The sequence below is a fragment of the Astyanax mexicanus genome, chromosome 1 (genome assembly GCF_023375975.1).
Source record: "Astyanax mexicanus isolate ESR-SI-001 chromosome 1, AstMex3_surface, whole genome shotgun sequence".
NCBI lineage: Eukaryota > Metazoa > Chordata > Actinopteri > Characiformes > Acestrorhamphidae > Astyanax > Astyanax mexicanus.
Genome location: NC_064408.1, coordinates 29,076,146 through 29,097,791, shown reverse-complemented (window position 1 = coordinate 29,097,791; position 21,646 = coordinate 29,076,146). Strand labels below are relative to the sequence as shown.

Sequence of the window (21,646 nt, the reverse complement as noted above, 5' to 3'; positions counted from 1 at the left end):
GGCCAATTACAAGAATTTGAGGCAGGTTTTCCATCTCCCTTTCACATAACTCTTGAATTTAACACTGTCCTAGATAACATATGACCCCACTCACTTTAGCGTTAAAAGAACTCTACCACAAAAGTTCACATTTTTTAATTAATTCAACATCGTTTGGAGTCATATAATAACTGTATGTAACTGTCATTAGTGTCAACACATTTTACCCCACAGGGTAACTCAACTCTCAAAATTGCTAATCATTTTTTTTTCATGTTTGTATATTTTCTGAACTTCACTCGAAACTATATATCAGAGTATCTATAAAACATTATAAAATGTGAGCTATACCAGAGAATAAATACTTTTTTGTTGTATCTATGCTTTACTTAGAACAAGAGGGACCATCTAAAACTGCTAAAAAAAGTTCATAACACAATAAATCTTGGGTGGAGACCCTTATCTACCATCCAACCCAACACCAAAAGTACGCCCCATCAGGGAAATTACCACAACTAAATCCCATTCACCTACAAACACATATAACACACACACACAGCTGAATTTTAACTCCATAGTATAATAATAACACCATCTCTGTTAAAAGGGCGGTGTGCGTAGCGGAAAAAGAACACAGCATTCCAAATGTGGTGCCAATTCCATCATGCTGTGGGGGCTGTGTGATAAGTGCAGATACTGGGAAATCGTGTTAAAGTTTATGCACCTGCCTAATTTTGTTTAAAGAATTATTGCATTCTCAAATATCACCATGTTCATCTGCTATATGATATATTTAACTGAAATTGCTGATCCAAACAAGCAATGATTTAGGAAATAAAGGAAAATCATGAAAATAATCAGGGGTGCCCAAACTTTTTCATACCACTGTATGCATGTGTACGTCTAAAGAATCTCAGTCACATTCTAGCACCTCAGATCCCCATTATGGAAATTACCATTTTTATTATTTTCTTTTTACTGTCCCACTGCCCTGCTACAGTCATCTCTACACACTATGTAGTGATGGCTGCTCCAGTCTGTCACTCAGCGCAGTGGATAGTGGTGTGTAGAGAGCGCTCAGAGGTGGATAATTGGAGTGATGTTATTAGAACATCCTGTTCCATGCTGAATTCTAAAGATGATGCTACACAAGCTGTGTGCCATTGTTCTGCTGTTTTTCATTAAATGTAACCTGGTGTCAGAGTCCAGAATTCAGATTTTATTCAATCAATATGTAAATTGTATCAGTTACAACCTGTATCAAAGCTTGGGCACCCCTCATCAAAAGTTCTGCTACTGTAAATAGATCAACAAATATAAGATCATCTATAGAACTGAGCCTCAAAAAATATATGAATATGGATAATTCTTTTGAAGGTTTAATGCAGATTATTTTATTTTTTGCGAGTTCTTCTAAACCAGAGAAACCTGTCTAATTAGCTTTCTAATATGAGTTGGTTACATAATATCATAGGTGCTAGAGTAATTGAGAAAGTCTTGAGAAAGGCGTACACCACAACTTTTATTAGAAGGGGGAGCGAACATATGCTTCCCCCACACACTTTTTGACATGAAGTAAAATTAGATTTTGTGAGTGATCGGTGTTTCTGTGTACATTTACCCGCATCTAATAAAACAAACCTGCAACGCGAGAGGGATCGGGGTGAGGACAGCCTGCTCTCTGCCGCCATGTTTAATTTCCTCTCAATCCAACACAGATTCATCTGGAAGCTCATTCCTGCCAGACAGATGAGAACCAATCACCTTTCACCTCCCTATCTGTATCTCTATCTCTCTATCAGCGGTATATCAACCGTTTTAATGAATACACTACATGGACAAAAGTATTGGGACACCTGCTCCTAGATAGACAGAAAGACAAAAATAGAGAACCACAAAATAAATCCTTCACTCTTTCTTCTGAAATCAAAGGTATTAAAAATAAAACAGTTTATCCTGTTTTATTGAAATAACTGTCTCTACTGCCCAAAAATGCTCTCTACTAGACCTCTGAGCATTGCTGTGGGGATTTGTCTGCAAACAAACTAGCCAAGCAGTGTGTGCGTGTGCATTTGTGCATCTGGGTCAGCAAAGGATGCAACATAGCAAGTAGCTTAATGCATTTATGACAAATGATGTATTCATTAAACTAAAAAACAGAGTAAATATCACCTTTTTATGCAAATAAAAAAAAAACTGAAAGTTACGTTGTGCCACTAGGGGTGCCACTAGAGGCTCATACGCGAGTGCTGACCCTAGCCGTCTGGTTTGTTTGTTTGGTGTATTTGTTTGCAATTTTAATGAAGTTTTATGTTGGCAATTATGTTGAGGACCATGGCCGTGACGTTCTTTTGGGACATTGTAAACACGCTTGGAGTAAAATCGCAGGACCCTTGGAACAATGGACTGTCTACAGCTCCTGTTTATACCCGGGAACACCTGCTTAGTCTCCGACAGAGGGGTGGAACTGCGCCAAAACTTCTCTTCAGGTGTCCGGAAATTGAGCGGCTACTTCTTCAACATCCTGATGGTCCCGGAAGAAAAAGAAAAAAGCGAGGATCCAGAGGGTGGATTCGGACTCGGCTTAAAAGAAGATGTAGCCGTTTCCCTCTTTCAACAATTACCTTGTCTAATGTGCGTTCTATGACAGAGATGCCAGACGAACGGCAAAAAACATCGGAGGTGGACTATGTATGTTTATCAGTAACAACTGGGCAACTAACATTACGGTACGTAAAACTGACTGTTGTGTCTCTTTTAGACCATATTACCTAAATTTAGGAAAATCACAGTAATTCTGTTGTATTTGCCTGGTCTAGATTATGCTCTAGCAGCCGAGCGCAAAGCTGAAAGCTATAATAAAGCACAACGTAATTCTGCTGATGATCCAGTCTTTTTGCAGGGTAATTTTAACAGACGTACCTGTCAAACCTGGAGCAATATATGTCTCGTCCAACGAGAATGAATAAGACTTTAGATCAGTGCTTTGGAAATGTGGGGGATGCCTATGTGTCCAGGTGCAGCCCACCATTAGGCTTGTCCTATCATAATGTCATTAATCTCTTGCCAAAGTATTGACAGAAGTTAAAAATGGAAAGGCCAATTGTTAAAAATATCCAGGTTTGGACAAAGGACTCAGTCGAGGAGCTGAAGGGCTGTTTTGACGCTTTTGAGTGGAATCTGTTCTTTAGTGATCAGGTTTCTGATAATAATCCAGAAGTGATAAATGACACTGTTACCAGTTATGCAAACTTTTCTGTTGACTCTCTCATCAAAACAAAAAATGTTAAAATCTACCCAAATAATAAGCCTTGGATCAATAAAGGACTGAAATATCACTTAAATCAGAAGATAAAGGGAGATATTAAAAAGTGAGACATATAGAGAAGGAACTAAGAAACATGGTTTAAAAAGCCAAAAGGGATTATAAAGATAAAGTGGAAGAGAAACTGAGGAATGGCAATGCAAAAGATGCTTGGAGAGGATTAGATACAAAATTTAGTCGCTGAATCAATGCTGAAATGACAGCGATGCACTGTACAAAAGGCTCATCCGCAACTAACAAAATTTACAGACCAGTCTGATGTAATGTCTACTTAACACTTTCAGACCTTGCATCCATTACAATGGACATCATCTATTATCTTGTATTGTATTGTTTTTAAAATGTTTTGCTTTGCCCAACACTATTCAAGACCTGTTGTCCAAGAGAATAGACCATGAACCATTGGAACAGAAGCTTATCTCTGCCCACTGTTCTGGATAAAAAAACAGCTTTTATGTGATTTAAAACACTTAAAAAATAGTTTGTGAAATAAAATAAAAAACAAGATGCTTCCAATGCAGTGGACATTAAAAAGCATTGGATTCAATTTGGAGTTTTCCTTTGTGTGCATTTTTATATTTTTCCACCACTGGAACAGAATTCAGGTCTGAAAGGGTTAAGAAGTCCTTTACAGCTCTCATGTAATACACAGTTTTTGGTTAAATGTACACATGATGCATATAGTTTTGGGTTATCAATGCAAACTGGACTATTTTATTTGACAAAATGTATGAGAGTAATAACTACTTACTTAAATGATTACTGTATTTTTCGGACTAAAAGGAGCATCGGATTATAAATCTGATTATAGCACACTGTCAATAAATTTTTCTGGTCTATTTTCATACATAAAGTGCATTATGCAACACTAGTAAGGATGCCCACATCGAAGTGAGCAAGGGTGTCGCCATGTTTCCTTTCTAATGAGGAATCTGGGGGAAGCTAATGCTAATGCTAATGCAGCTGCAACCAGCCATAGTGCACCGAAAACTTACCCTAATAACACTGTACTTCAACAGAGTGGCTTTACTGCTCCTTACAACCTGACTTTTAAAATTCATACATAAGGCGCACCAGATTATAAGGTACACTGACGATTTTTGGGAAAATAAAAGGATTTTAAGTGCGCCTTATAAGCCAAAAATTAGGTAAGTAATATCTCAACTAATTATTAATTAACATTAGTTAAGGCTTTATTTAAACATAAGTAGATTTTATTAAATAATGTCTTAACTAGTGTCAGTTACAAATTAGTTCTGTTAATTAATATACCCTTGTTGTAGAGTGTTACCAACATCTTTGCTACAGAAAGTCTAAAGCAACAAGATGTTACACCTTTAACACCTTTTCCTTTTTCAGAATGTAAGGAAAAAAATAAACATATATAACAATAAACATATGTCAGTCAAGTCTGCTTTAAAATGAACATTTTCTTAATACAAGAAACGCTACAGTAATAATGTCAATGCGAAGTTCATTTTCATTTTATTGATTTTCTGTGCTGCTCTGAGAAACAGTATTATATGGAACATAACAGAATCCTTTATACATAAAGGCTCTAACTTGAAATCAAAACTCACATGAAGCCCCAGACAATCATCCAACCTTAAACACATATTTCATTACACCCTTTAACAAATCATTTGCGACCTTTTCAAAGCATAACAGTCTAACAGACCACAATAAAGTCTGCTTTTTTTATCCAGATTCATACATTCAGCTTTTTAAAGCCTTTTTGAACATCAGCGCTCTATATGATCCTACAGGAAATAACTTTAAAGCACTGAAAGTGAAAAAATGTAGGATTTTCCAATAAGTAGTGTCTGGAAACATGCTGACGGACTAACACTGTACGTAATGACAAGCCTGAGGTCTGTGCCCGCTGTGGCAAGAAATCCGACAGGGAGCCTCGACATATCCAGGAAAAGCCAAGATAGCAGAGAGGATGTCTCAATTACAGCCTCAGAAGTCGACCAGAGCGGGGGAGTCTGACAAAATGCGACTTCCCTGCTCAAAGAGCGGTGGGGGGGATGTCAACTTCTTCCTAAATCCAGCCAGGAACCTTCATTGCGACAGGAGGCTTTCATTATCTGTCCAGTCCATGATAAGATGCTCTGTCAGTAAGTTGTCTTCCTTATGCTGCCACTATCTCCTTATGCAGACTGGAAAGTCATTCTGGCCACACACTCTGTGCACAGTGCTCCTCCATCCAGCACAGTGCAATAAATACAATCTAAAGTTTTACATGACTTTCTAATTAAAAAAAGTTACTTAACTTTTTCCTGATAAGAGAAACATGTGAATACTATCTCATATGTAGTCACATGACTCACCATGACTTACATGAATCACTATTGATTTGAATTAATATTGTCCAAGAGCAGTTTAATAAAATTCAGAAATACGGTTAAAGTTTCAAAATGAACCATATTGAGCAAAATACAAACCAATTATTTTTATATACAGGCTGAATTGTTTATTTTGAATCAAATATCCAAAACAGAATGGTTTCGCCTTTTAAAGTGCCATGGAACATTCAACCATATATTTTCCATTAAAAGCTAAAATTTGTTTCTTTGAAGTTCCTTTATAAGTACATTTTTATAAACCCTTTTATTGTGGTAATTTCCACCTCTGCAGCGCCCTCTCAGGTTAAACTGTGCTATAGGCGAGGATGATGTGTCCGTATACTTTATTATGCAGATCAGTCTATCTAGCGAATCGGTCTACCACCCTCCTGCTGACATCCAACCTTTTGCATCTCACCGCTATTAGAGACACACTGATGATACTGCAGCTCAGCCAATCAGCTCTCCCTCCTCCCCTGTCTCTAAACCCATACATCACCCAGTGCCCCTTCCAAACTACTCCTCCCATGTTTTTAGCATTTTTCAAACTTGAGCTGAGAGTGGAGTCCGGGGGTTTAGAGTCCCTTTTTCAAACTAGGTTTTGCGCACGAATGTAGAAAGGGGTGGTTTTGACAGTTTGGGGGCGGGTCAGGGTCATCTCCTCCAGCAAATGCTATTGGCTGATACGTCTAGGTTTCATAAGTGACCACCTACTACAAACAGCCTGCTTAATTAAGAAAGCAAAAAACGGAGGAGGGTGAGGAAGAAGAACAGGAGAAGAGTTAGCTAGCTATGCTAAAAAGCCAAATTCTGGGTTTATCTAAATAATAATAATAATAATAATAGTAGTAATAATGTGGGCTTTCACATTTCTGTTGACAGCTTTGCTCTGTCTTTCTGTCCTGAAGCTGGTTATGTAAAGATATATTTAAACCATTTAAAACATATGTATATGTCAGTATAGAGGTTAAAGCCTGCCATCATCTATATCCTCCCACCCCCAATAGTCAGATAAAATGTATTCCTCCTATTATATTTTATAGTTTACAAATCATATTGTGGTTCATTATTTATTGCTAATCAGCTGTAAACTGGCTTTCTGCTAAACTCTTATTGTAAATGTTGTTATTCTCAAGTGGCCTCAAGTTCATTCCAATCGGTATCCATATGGTCATCATATGGATAGTGTTTCTCCAGAGTATCCTGCCTTCTGTTTGGGTCTTTAGGCTTCTTTTTCACCTTCAGTTTTTATTTTACAAGCATCATTATAATTTTTTTTTACAGCTTCGGTTTGGTAATCTGGGCAATGTAGTAAGTAAGAGCCAGTAATGAGGCTTTATTTAGCCAAAGATCCTTTATATCTAATATCTTGTTTCTTTAACTCTTTACCAACACCAAAGTTCAAGGACATCCATATTTTTTTCTTGTCCTGCTTTTATTATTATTGTCTACCTTTCACATCCATAAGGAACTGAAGAAAAAAACAATCTGGCCTGGGCAATTCTGAGTAGCAGAATTGAGGATTTCTTGTGGAAAGAATTGACCGCATTAATCTAGGATATACTACATCACCCTCAGAAGCTTCCACAGAAACCATCAGAGAGTCTGACTCAAAGCAGAAGGCCATTTTTCCCCGGTCAAGTGACACAGATCTGATTGGACACCGCTCTTTAGAATTCCTTTCACAACCCAATAGGGGAAATGATGATGACCCTGAGCTTCAGACACACACACACACACACACACACATCCTCAAAACCCTCAATCAACATGAAGAAGTAACAGTCTGCACACTGCTCTCAAAGCTATGGCACAAACGTGCTGACCAGAAGGAACAGATGTTGAGGACCCTTTCATTAACGATGAGCACTACTGGAGCATTGGCATTTGTCCACAACCATGATGAAGCACCGAGCAGTTCCATAGGCTTCTACCGATGCCTCAATCTGACTCAGTCACAGTAAACCAAAACTGGCAAGACACCGAGTGATTCACAAGATGAAATCTCCACAGGGTGTGTCTGGAGATTTAGATAAAATCACTGTAGATGAATGCTGAGAGAAACGTTGTTTTCAAGTTTGCCTGTGGTGTCTGGATTTAATTATGAGCAGTGGGATTGCATCTGTAGGGAGTGTTAATGTGGAACCGTAGCCGTAGCCTACCTCCCTCTGCTCGCTGCAGATCTTGCATAGCCACTGAGCTCGCTTCTGACTGCACGCCATTTCGATCCCACACTTCGTACATACTTTCTGAAAAGAAATCAAAGACGAAAGAAAGGTCAGTGTTTAAACACATGCACATTGATTAATGAGATATCTATGTATATATTTGTTAGAAGTCACTTTTAGACACTCTAAAAAGAATGATATCATTTTTTTTTACACATTAACATCACAGCATAATGTGTTACTAATGGTTTTCTTGGTGACTGTGGTCCCAGCTGCCTTGAGATCATTAACAATTAAGTTCCCCCCCTATGCAGTTTTAGGCTGATCTCTCACCTTCCTCATGATCAAGGATATCCCACAAGGTGAGATTTTGCATGGAGCCCCTGATCAATGTGGATTGACAGTCATTTTGTATTTCTTTTTTCTTTTTCTCTTATCTCTTACTCTTGCACCAACAGTTTTCTCCTACCCACCCAATGTTTTACTTATAGTTTTTTTGCCCATTCCAGCCTTGTGCAGGTCTATGATCTTGTCCCTGACATTCTTAGAAAGCATGTTGTAGAGGTTAGAGTCTGACTGATTAATTGAGTCTGTGGACAGGAGTCTTTTATACAGGTGACAATTTGAGATAGCTGTCTTTAATGCAGGTTACAAGTTGATCAAGAGCGTCTAACTTGTCTGTAGGGGATCAAATACTTATTTATCTCCGAAAAATGCAAATAAATGTATATAATTTATACAATGTGATTTCTTTTGGATTTTATTTTTGATATTCTATCTCTCACTGTTAAAATTAACCCACTCTTAAACTTATAGACGGTTCATCTCTTTGTCAGTGGCCAAACTTAACAGATAACTGTGATACTAAAAAAATGGCACATAGTACTGTACAAAAATCTTTTCATTCCTGACTGTAGACAAGCATATACAGCACAATGTTTAAACCCTGGTTGGACACAGTTTCTGATTTAACTACACTCTCCATTCTCCATCTAATTTTTTCCTCTAAACTGTTTTTCCATTTATAGTGTCTAATTCCAATAGTTTTCCCCATTTTTCCCAGAAATTACTTAAAAATATTATTCTACTATATCATAAATCAAATTCTAAGTAGTAAGAAGGCAGGAATATGCTTAGAAATGATCTACCCAAAGGAACTTAATCAGTTTGGGACAGCATTCTTGTTATTTCTGGCCTGGACTGTGCCCAATGCCATTTAAACATAATTTTTCTTTATTAAATCGTCAGCAGTGCATGCTAACTCTCTTGCAGCAGCTAAACTAAACCATAGCAGCTTTGGTTTGTCTCAGTGGGCAACAGAACTGTAATTTGATGAAAATGTATATTGTTTCTGAAGTTCCACCAGCAACTTTACCTCAACCAATCATCAGCTTCCCCCTGATTTTAAAAGATCTCTGCAAACATGCTGACATTTGACCTTTTCCCTTCCCCCCTCCCCACCACCACTAAATTGTTTGAATCTATGCTGAAAAAGAGCCTACAGCAAATACTTTACGGTACAATTTTTGCCGCCTATGGAAATTTTGTCTGTCAAATTTGTGTCAAGATTTAAGTTTCCTTCTTGCACTCTTGCAAGTCTTATGATAATACACTTCACGTTCTTGGAGAAGTGAAGCTGGTCTACCAAATGTGTCTGGTAACTATCTACGCCTTTAGTCTCTACTGCAAAGACTCTTGCAAATTTAACAACAGCTTTTGGCTTCATTTGAATAGAACAGAAGAAAATGGTACCACACACTAAGAAAAGTAAGAACAGATTTGTATTTAAAAGAGTTCAAAGCTTGCTGCTGGGGCTGTACCTTATATTGAGGTACAAAAAAGTACCTTTCAGTAAAAGTCCTTTTTTGTACCCATGTTTTTTGTGCCAGTAAAGATTATAAAGATTATAAAGATTATAAACATTATCATCAACTAAATATGTGTCAAAAACTTGATGATCCAAAATGATCTGGCTTTCAAATAAAAAAATGTATAATTAAAATATATATTGTTTATTAGTACAGTGATACAGGATACACTCTAAGAAATATAAGTACAGATTTGTACTTAAAAGAGTACAAAGCTTGTCGCTGGGGCTGTACCTTATATTGAGGCACAAAAAAGTACCTTTCAGTGAAAGTCCTTTTTTGTACCCATGTTTTTTTGTGGCAGTAAAGATCATAAAGATTATAAACATTATCATCAACTAAATATGGCTCAAAAACTTGATGATACAAAATTGTCTGGCTTTCAAATAAAAAAATGTGCAATTTAAATATATATTGTTCATTAGTACAGTGATGCAGAATACTGAATGCACCCTTTGGCTGGTTAAATGGTACAAATTTGTACTTATTGCTGTTAGAAATGACTTTGTACTTCAGAGGGAACAAATCTGACCCCGTAAAGACCAATATTGTACCTTTGAGGGTACAATTATAAAGAGTGTACCTTCGAGTACAAAAAAGTACTCATATCGTACCTCTGTTTTTTAGAGTGTACTGAGTGTACCTTTTGGCTGGTTAAATGGTACAAATCTGTACTTATTGCTGTTAGCAATGACTTTGTACTTCAGAGGGAACACATCTGACCCTCTAAAGACCAATATTGTCTTTTGAGGATACAATTATGAAGAGTGTACCTTTGAGTCCAAAAAAGTACTCATATGGTACCTCTGTTTTTTAGAGTGCATGGTGTAGAATAAATGCAAATAATGTGATTTGATGTGTGTGACCATGTGTTTATGTTCACCTGTTTCCAAAGCTCTCCTAGGAGACCGGCACTGTATCCAGTTCCCTTCCAGAACCTGCTTTCTAATCTAATCAATTACTTTTATCTTCATTAAAGTAAATCAGATGAGCTGCTGGTGGAACAAATCCATACGTCAACAGCGTTGCCAGGCACAGACTTAATACATGCATTGGGACATAACTTACAATTGCTTCCTGTCTTTCTCTTTTGTGTGTTTGCATTTGCTTTTTGGCGTACAAATAAAGTCATTGATTTGTTTTCTAAGGTAAAAGAACACTACGTTCAGATCCTAAATTCAAGTGTCCAATCCAATCACTGATTTAGCCAGTTTCATTTCTGGTATATCTGACTATGAACAAATGAACTATTGATCACAGAGTCACTTCCACAACGTAAATACATAGAGAGTATAAAACTTGCGATGTTAAAATAGTGATGTTACCCAGGCCCCCTGTGTTCAACATCAGGCAGACAACACTTTAATGAGCTGAAGTTCACCACCAAGAAATTTGGAACAAACGCTGTAAACAGTTGCTGGTGTGCTCAGAGAAGTTATTGGTCTCCTAACCAACGCATCCTGACTACAGAATGTATATTTGTCTTTATTCTGCTCTTACAAAGTGTTCTAAAAGCAAAAACACCACTAGTGCTGAAGTAAACAGATTTTTGAACATTTTTCTGGCTGTTTAAGACTTTATAGCCTCTTTTTTTTCCACAGTATGAAACTGAGGTCTTTTACATTGGTTCCAAATGTGTATAATGAATGGTCCTAGAGAAACTAACTTGGAATAAAAAGTTTTTACATTGCTTTCCACCAAAAGTTCCAAAGGATTTTTCTTATCTTGAACGCAGCTGTTTGGAGATTCAAGGCTTTTGCAGTTTTAATGCCATCTGCATTATTGGCACGCATGTGAGCAACATTTCTATATTTTATCTTCCGTCTTACCAACAGAAGGCATAGAACAGTGAATACAACCCTTAGACACTCAAGTACAATTTCTTTTTATGACACTTCAGTTTAAAAAATGGGGACATTTCTCCAACCACAGTGTCATGTGTGTTCCAGGAATACATCATAGAGAACATTTCAAGCCGATAATACTCCCCTCTGAACGGGGAAATGGCGAGTGCAATTAGTGGCTAATGCTAGTGCAATTCCAGCCCGGTGTTGGAGAACTAAACTAAAACTCCGGAATAACTGCTCCTTAAAACCTGACTGATAAATTAAATACATAAGACGCACTGAATTAAAAGATGCACTTGTGATCTTTGGGAAAACTAAAGGATTTTAAGTGTGCCTTATAGTGCAAAAAATACGTTATATAGTGCCTTATAGAAGTGGCAGCCAATAGCGCACAGCATACTCTCAACCGGAAACAACCGTCCACCTGAGGGTCTGCATCGGGCACTAAATTTAGAATATCCAGTTTACCTGATCTCCATGTTTTTGGACTGTGGAAGGAAACCGGTGTCCCTAGAGAAAACCCTCGCAGACACTGGGAGAACATGAAAACTTCATCCGGATAGGGACTTGAACCCAGGACCCCGGTGCTGGGAGGTGAACGTGCTAACCACTAAGCCACTGTGACGCCTCCAAATAATAGATAATAGATCAATAATAGATCCAGTCTGACTTCTACACTATGTTCAACAGATATCTCTGTTTGTTTGTAATGTTGCTGATAAAGATATATGATAAGGAAGACTTTGTCCACATGGTTTGTTAACAATACAGTGCTGGATATCAGTACATGCAGATAAAATGAAATAAAATAAAAAAATTAATATCCCATTATTTTTTACATATATCATAATAATGTGCCAATAAACACATTCAACATTGTTGATAATGTCACTAATGGAAAAAAAAAAACTATGGCCAACAATAAAGTGTGCTATTAAATAACTTGATTATCTTATTTAACTTATATCCAATAACTATCCAATATTATGACCACAAACCACAAGCCTGACGTCTAATCTCAGCATGCTTTGAACAGACCATTAAATTATGCTATTTTCTCACTGAGAATGAGGCTGTCCCACTCATCTTTGAATGCACACACTCACACATGCATTAAAGATGTATAGCACACCATTAAGCAGGGAGGAAGATACACAATACATGTCCATCCCCAAACGCTGGCGAACGCTATGTCTCTATCCTCGGTAAAGGGAATTTAATTACAAAGGGATATTACACTGGCTCCTGCTGAATTGGAGTTGAAGAATCAATTTGAGTGCTAAAGGTTCACGCCAGCCTCACGTTATAACAGGAAAGCGCCAAAGAGAACTTTAATCAAGCTCTCCGTAATGGAAGACAAAAGCCAGGAGAAGTACTAAAGTAATTGTGCCTTTTCATGAAGAGCTCTGTAAATTTTTAAATTGGTTTGAGGGAGTGACTGAGAGAAAGTGAGAGAGAGAGAGAGAGAGAGAGAGAGAGAGAGAGAAAACCAATCTGAAAGAGAAAGAAAGAAAGGCCACTCAGCAGGCCCTTCAATTTTCCACAAACTCTCCAAAAAGAATCCTCACAGCAAGCCTGAATGTTCTGCATAATTTTCCTCCAGCTTTGAATGACAACTCGCTACAGTGCTAAAGCAAAGCTGTGGTTACTGAAGGCCAGAATCAAACAGAAACCCTCGTTCTGCCACCTACGAGCCCAGAGGACGACGCAGGCGTAAAAATCTCTGATTTGAGATAATTGAGATGAGTTGAGATGATTTATCTCTGAGGAGGTTGTTTATAATTAGCCTTCGTTAGATCCCGCAAACAACGGAACAGCTGAACGAAGACGGAGGAAAAATTATTTCATGCTGTGCTCGGAGCAAAATACAGCCCCCGTTTTCCTTATTTTCTCTTTTTTTACCTTTCTTCAATGAGTTCAACATTCACCTGGCACCTGACAGACCCCATATGGCAAATGACAAATTGACAAAACAGTTGAACTGGGTTTTTTCTGGGTATGTGAGAACATATGCGTTTAAAAAAAAAATAATTACCCTACTAACAACAGCCTAATAAAAGTCATTAGAAGGCCCTCATTAGAATATCCTCAGCACACTTAGAACTTAGCACCGCTACATTAACCTTTATCTGCAACAGATGCTGCCAAATTAAGGGCCATGTTATGGGCTACAATAATAAGAATATAATAAGAAATCCATTCAAAATAATGATGATAAAGTAGGAAAGAAGTAATACATCTATTTAAAAGGTTAATGTTCTCTAAACGCCCCCTCTTCCCTCTTTACCACCTTCAAACCTCTGTGGGCAAACCGTCTCATTTGTGAGTCCTCAGTGTCAAGCTGGTGTTAGGTCTCTCTCTGTGTGTGTGCCTGTGTGTGTGTGTTTGTGTGTGTTATCTGCACAAGAAGCATGTTAAATCACTGCTTCCATCTGGAACCGCTGACCCTGAAAGCTGGGCAGGGCCGTGGGCAAGCAATCCAAACAAAGCCTCCTACCTGAGTCTAAACACCATCAAAAAGCAGCAAACAGACAGTCAGCATTTTATTCAGACACACACTGCCCCCTGGTGTATCACACCGGCTATCTGAGAACACAAAACACCACAGCATGGCAAAAACACACCAGCTTCAGCTGTGTAGCTCTCTGCTGCTAGTGCATGGAAGCTTAGAGTTACTGCAGCTCACTGGATCAAGCTTAAAAACATAAAACAACACGTAAAGAGTTTTATAGAGCTCACAGTCCGAGTTGCCAGGTAGATGTTCTTGACTGAAATATAAAACTGTTATAAAAGAACTAATAAAACACTACTGTTACAATATTATTAATGACTTTAAGATAAATAGTAATAGTTATAATAAATCCCTTATAATGCTAAGTTGTACACTCAAAGTTGTTTAGCCATTTGCTTCAAACGTGTGACAGACGTATTTTAGCCTAGTTTAAGCTTCTTAAGGGACAGGTTTTATACTGACTTTGAGCTGAATATTTGAATATTTGTTGGACCTGGCAACCCTTCTCACAGCTCATTTTGATGGTCAATGAATTCTAAACGCTTTGTTGATGCTCATCTTGTCCTAACACTCGGTCCAGCCTTAATCATAATATCTAGGCCTGTCATGATATATCATCTCAGAAATGATTGCGCTAAACGATATCAGAGTTGCCAGGTTCGCGGTTTCCCGCCAAATTGGGCTTGTTTGAAAATCTAGTTGCAGATGAAAATCCAGAGGTGGCAGGGTGCGTTTTTTTTGGGCTACTTTTAAAAATTACAGCGGCCACCAAAAAACTTAAAAAGTGGGTGTTGCCTTGGATGTTAAATAAACAAGGCGGGGAACCGTGTACCAGTCCACACTAAAATAATCTTCCAAGATTGATTACAACAATAAAAACCAGGAGAACATAATCCATTGCCCCATTGCAAGGACTAATAAATAAAAACGTTACAATGGCATTTTGATTATATTTTTTACATTTATAATGCAGTTTATCAAGAAAAGGCAAGGCCAAAGTGAAGTTTTTATTTTTCATTTCACAATTAGCCTTTTAATTTTTGATTTGGCTGTGAAATACCTGTATGGCAATGAAAATTAAACGACAAAAAGCTTTTTAAATTTCAATTTCATTTTTATCACATATGACCTGTGCTCAAAATTTAATTGCAAGTGATTTAAATTTGTTTTTAATTTTGTCATAATAATTTCGCAAATGTTTGGAGAAAGAAAGAGCAAAACAGTATTTTAGTGTTTTCACTTCAGTTTTATTTTCGGCAGGATTTACCTCCCATACATAACGACATAAGGGACAGCATGAAAAAGAGAATGAGAGAGAGAGAGAGAGAGAGAGAGAGAGTGAGAGAGAGGGAGAGAGAGAGAGAGAGAGAGAGAGAGGGAGAGAGAGAGACAGAGAGAGAGACAGAGAGAGAGAGAGAGAGAGAGAGAGAGAAATCACAATGTAACCAGAAATCCAAACAGGCAATAAAAAAACAACAACTGAAGGGCAAGTTTTAGACTTTTAAACGTGGGCTCAATAATTTTGTTGAACCTGGCAACCCTTCTCATTTTGATGGTCAATCAATCCCAAACACTTTGATAATGCTCATCTTGTCCTAACACTCCAGCCTTATTCATAATCCCAAAGCAAAGCTTAAACACAGCCTTAACTCTGTTTGTTTGTAATGTTGCTGATAAGGATAAGGAAAACGTTGTTCACATAGTTTGTTAACAATACAGTGCTGGGTATCAGTACAAAAAAAAACAATAATCCAATATTTTTCACATATATCATGGTATTATGCCAATGAGCTCATTCAACATTGTTGATAACATCACAATCATAAAAAAAACTATGGCCGAGAATTAAATGTGTTGTTAAATAACTTGATTAACTGACTTGTGCAAAGTACAGTATTTTTTTGCACTGTAAAACACACCAGATTATAAAACACACTATCAATTATGCAACACTAGTCAGGAACAAAGGTGTCGCCTTGTTTTTTGTCTAATTCAGCAGGTCTTGCCGGTGGGCGGTGGTGGTGGGGGTAACTAAAAGCTAAGCTAAAGTAAACAAAACTCTTATTCCTAAAAAGAATAACTACACAGATTTCTCTCCTGAAAACAGTTTATTTGGGTGAGTAAAGCGCTTCCATTTAATTACAGTAAACTTAGATTTCCTCTAAGACTGCGTGCAGCAGCAGCATTAGCATTAGCGGCTAACTGCTAGCACTAGTAAATGCCACCCAATTAACAGTGATACACTGTGAAACCCTGAGTGTGCCGGTAAGCCAGGGCGCTATCAGCTATAGCGGTTCGTCCAACGTAGCTTGTTTTATTTAGGGAAACACACAGGCTACAGTCCGATACACTTGCCTCTGAATGGCGAAAGAGTTAGCAGCTAACGCTAATGCTGCTGCAGCCTCGGTGCTGGAGAACTTAAATGAAACTCCTGTATATGAAGCTGTACTTCAGCGTGTGTGGCTTTACTACTTCTTACAACCTGACTGGTAAAATTCATACATAAGGTGCACCAGATTATAAGGTGCACTGACGATTTTTTGGGAAAATTAAATGATTTTAAGTATACCTCATAGTGGAAAAAAATACATTTATATTAAGTGACTAAAAAGAAAACAGATAACTTTGGATTCTTTTACACACTTTAAGCTTTCGAACAGACTACTTTTTATAGACACTTTTTTTCATAGTTTGAATCTGAAGTCTTTTACATTTTATAATGAAGGGTCCATCAGAAACTTTTAGAAACTTTTAGAAAGTTTGTCCATTGATTTCCGCTGAAAGCTATAAAGGATTTTCCGTCTCTTGTGAAGCTGCTGTTTTGGAGATTTAAGGCTTTTGCAGTATCAATGCCATCTGCATTATTGGCACGTATGTGGGCGACGTTTTCATATATTTTTCATCCTCTTACCAACATAAGGCATATAACAGAGAATACAGACCTGAGAGACACTCAAGTATTAAAGGAAATGAAAAAAATGGACAGAAAATGAAGGAAAACATAAATAACTTTGGATTATTGTGCTATGGGGCAGCAAAACACAATGTACCTGTAAGCTTTCTCTGGGGCAGTTTCATAAGAAGCACCTTTAAATGTTTTTCAGCAAAACTGTAGATAATTGTAGATTGTGATGTAATTGTGGTGAATTCCTTTTTGTAACTGTGATGAATTCAGTTGTATACAGTCATGTCAGAATATTATAATCATGACCTTATGTTTCCCTCCCTGTACATTTAACTCTACTTTTACCATATAGAATCACTTCTGTAGTTATATAATTACAGACTTTCATCCATTTGTTTCTCTGCATACATTATTAACCTACAGTCCTATGATTTGGACTCTACAAGACCATTATCAAGCAGCTATTATTTGTGCTGGCATGGTGGTTGTGTGTTAGTGTGTGTTGTACTTGTACAAGTGGATTAGACAAATTAATCTATAATAACATTTTTTTTTATTCATTTTAAAAACAAATATATATTTTTTATGTTATGCTTGGCTAGGCTAGGATGTGCTACGCTATGTGGCTGTGGGCTCTCTCTAAAAGCACATAGTAGAAAGTAGAAAACAGTGTATTTTATTCTAGACTGGTTGTAAAAAGGCTCATCAAATAGCATCTAAGCATTTTTCACCTTACAATTTGTTGCAATTTGTTTGTTCATCAGAAAAAAAACTACACTAAACAAATGCATTCCCTTGCATGTTTAAGTATCTGCAGATAAATTGTATATGTGCTACAATAAAAAGTGGCATTTTTATAGTACAGTAAAAATGACAGTCTGTACAGGAAGAAAAGCTATAAAAGCAGCAAAGCAGTGGATTTTACCTTACAGCAGTCGAGGCACAGTACTGAAGGTGTTCCAAGCAGCCCCAGAGCCTCCCCACACAGCAAACACTGAGACAGCCCGTTCCCCACTGCTGACCTCCTCATGTTCTCCAAACGCTCAATTAGCCGCCTGCAAAACAAGCACCAAAATGAAGTTATTTATTTATCTCAATTATCTAATTCTTAATTGTTTAGTAAACTCTTAACAGAAAATCTATTACACATCAAGGGCATTTCAGTGAAGTAGAAGTAGTGAAGCATCTGAATACACTGAGGTAAATATCGTAAAGATGTGCTAATGATGCATCACTTAGATTTATTTGATGTACTGTTGATGTCTCAGATGAAATAGACTTAAAATGCTACTTCCATTTACCCAAACTAAACTCTAATTATAACGTTAGTCCACAACCTAAAACTAACGCTAATCCTAATCTCAACACAAAACCTAATCCTAACCATTATCCTGTCTGTAGACCTTAACTTTACCTCAGTCCAAGACCCAAATTTAAACATGACCCTAATCCTAATCTCAACACAAAACCTAATCCTAACCATTATCCTGTCTGTAGTCCTAACTTTAACCTTAGTCCAGGACCTAAACCACACTCTGACCCTAATCGTAATCCTAACCTCAACACCAAGCCTATTCCTAAACATTATCTTGGCCGTAACCATAACCTAAACCACACCCTGGCCCTTATCCTAATCTCAACACAAATCCTAATCCTAACCTAGTTCTAGCCGTAACCTCAGTCTGAGACCTAAACCACACCCTGACACTAATCCTAATCTCAACACAAAGCCTAATCCTAACCATTATCCTGGCCATAGTCCTAACCTTAACCTCAGTCCAAAACCTAAACCTAACCCTGATCCTAGTCCTATAACTAATCTCAACACAAAGCCTAGTTAACCATCACTCTGACCCTTGTTCTAACTTTAACATCAATACAAAAACGAGTTCTAACTTTAAACTTTAATCTAATCCAAGACCTAAATCTGGCCCCTTAATTTAATCCCAAATGCAGTTAAAATCAGTCATTTCTCATGTCAGTATGTACACTAACACTGACACTGATTTCTAATTTAAGTGAAAAACACTCTAAGAAGTTTACGAAAGACTGAACCTGAATTCAGTTTTAGTTTTCAGTAAAAGTCTGTTGATGATCTATTGAATATTAAGATGCTGCTACATCACTGGTGTTTTGTCTATAAGTCAATAAGAGTCTGATAAATGTTCATTTCATTTAAAAAGGACCAATCCAAATAAAATGTGACCTAAAACACAGAAAAATTCATTCTGAAGTTAAATGCCCCAATAATATGCTGCCATAAAACACCATCATCCATCATAACAGCACTCATGCCTTGCACAGATTAACATTATCTGCAAAGGTTATGACCTTTCCTGCTCGAGCAAGAGTCTCAGATCTCATGTAAATTCAAAGACGGTCCGTGTCAAAGCACTACAGCTACAGCAGCTTTAGTGAGCGGCGGCTCAAAAGGGCATTCAGAGAGAGCGGACGAGAGTGATGCAGACAGATAAAAGCTGTACCCGATCCGGTGCTGCTCGATCAACTCCAGCTGTTCAGCTCTGTGGATGACACTCAGGATGATGTCCAGCTCCCGCTTGTCCAGCGCCTGAGACTTCCTCTGCTTCTCAGACTGGAACGTGTGGACCGACCACCCGGTGTGTAGCCTGGTCATACACAAACACATACAGGTGCATCCCCAAAAAATTTGAATATCATTAAGAAGTTACTTTATTTCAGTAATTCAGAGATGTATTACACACAGATCTATTTTTTTTATTGTTGATGATTATGGCTTACAGCCGATGAGAACCCAAAAATCATTGTCTCGGAAAATTCTAAAGAATATTATATAAAACCCATTGATACTTGTTTTGACCAATTGGCAGTGTGGGCAGTGTGCCAAGTCCTGCTGGAAAATGAAATCCGCATCTCCATCCATTGTCAGCAGAGGGAAGCATGAAGTGCTGTAAGATTTTGTGGGAAAACACTGCACTGACTTTGGACTTGATAAAACACAGGGAATCAACACCAGCAGATGACATGTCCCTCCAAACCATCACTGATCATCAGTAAATTTTACATTTCATTTGTAAATCAAGGGAGCAGAGTCTGGAGGAAGAGTGGAGAGACACACAGTCCAAGCTGCTTGAGGTCTAGTGTGAAGTTTCCACAATCAGTGATGGTTTGGAGAGACATGTCGTCTGCTGGTGTTGATCCACTGTGTTTTTTCAAGTTTAAATCAGTGCAGTGTTTTTCCCTAAAAATCTTACAGCACTTAATGCTTTCTCTCTGCTGAAAACTTTTATGGAGATGAGGATTTCATTTTCCAGCAGGACTTGGTACACTGCCCACACTGCCAAAAGTACCAATTGTTCTTATATAATATTCAAATTTTCGGAGATACTGACTTTTGGGTTTTCATTAGCTGTTTTCAATTATATTAATTTTTTTTAGATGCACCTGTTCATACATACAACAACAGGTGACCTGAACATACACTATAGGTTTGACTAACTGTAAAACTGTACAGTGCCGTGCAACAATTAGAGACTTCATTTCTTTTTCTTTTTCCTAACAAAAGCTGCAGGTGCATGCTATTATTATTTTATTTATTTTTTCAAGATATTGTTCTATGATAACAATAAAACAGCAGATCCTCTCCAGCTAACAATTTTTAATTAGTAAAAAGTTTCTGAATGTTACCTTTCATGTTCTTAGAATGTTTAATCTGTCAAGTTTTCTAGTTCTTCTCAAAACCTTTTTATTTGATGTTTTTTAAACATTTCTGTGACGCTGATGCAACATCACTTGTATTAACCCTTGTGTGGTGTTCATATTTTTGTTACTCGTTTACTTTGTTACTTGTATTTAATTCAGCAAAATGTTTAGTTTCAAATTTACAAATGAAGCAATGTTTATTAGCCCTTGGCCAAACATACTGTGTGTAATATAAATGTGTGTGTGTGGGGGGGGGGGTATATGATATATGTTTTTCACAAAAAATGAGCCAATGCCAATGAGTTTGAGTTAGAAAAAATATTTTTTTAATATCATTTGATGAAAAATGAAAACGGGTCGCACAGACCCGAACACCACACAAGGGTTAATGTTTTCTTTTTTTGTTTTGAGAATGTTACTTTTAACATGCAAACCATTTTTATGTCACATTTTCATTTTTTTCTTTTCCTGTACATTATTTGTGTAATGTTGCAGGCTAACCTTTCTGGAACCTTTTCAAAATGTGCTTCTAACTTTCTGTGCTAGCTGGGTCATTCTAAAAGGCCAAAAAAGCGACAAAACTTCTGAAAAAAGAGAGAAAATCAGACCTCTTACAACTGTATAACAACACATAGACCACAAAACTGCCACTCTCAGACAAACAGCACTTTCAGACAAAACCTTTCATCTGCCAGAAAAAATCAAACTCTGCTCTCGCTTCAGGTCTGAGAACACTGACAGGCGTTTCTGCACATCCTTCCACTGTAAGATGACTCAACACTGTGGGTCTGAAAAGATGTGGAGCTCATTAAGGAGCTCTTACTGAGAAGAGTGAACAAACAGAAAAGAAAAGAAATCAAACAGCCCAAGCTGTTGGTGTTCTCAAAATAGTGAACTACACTATTTGGACAAAACTGAGACTTTTTCAGGAATGTTTTGACATAAATATGTTGTTGGTGCTTCTTTACTGCTATTGCAGTTTCCTCTCTTTGCAAAGGTTTACTACATGGTAT

At 37.4% G+C, this 21,646-nt stretch overlaps 1 protein-coding gene across 2 annotated transcripts in view; it reads right to left on the bottom strand.

The window, feature by feature from the left end:
* The window catches only part of doc2b (double C2-like domains, beta), a 364,239-nt gene that overhangs the window by 331,752 nt on the left and 10,841 nt on the right, over nucleotides 1-21,646 (bottom strand). For both annotated transcript variants that reach the window (XM_007245281.4, XM_049475881.1), the window contains exons 3-5: nucleotides 19,436-19,579; nucleotides 17,878-18,007; nucleotides 7,815-7,901 (exon numbers count right to left, since the gene is read on the bottom strand). In XM_007245281.4, coding sequence (XP_007245343.3) covers nucleotides 7,815-7,901; nucleotides 17,878-18,007; nucleotides 19,436-19,579 — 361 coding nt within the window. The remainder of the gene's footprint in view (nucleotides 1-7,814; nucleotides 7,902-17,877; nucleotides 18,008-19,435; nucleotides 19,580-21,646) is intronic.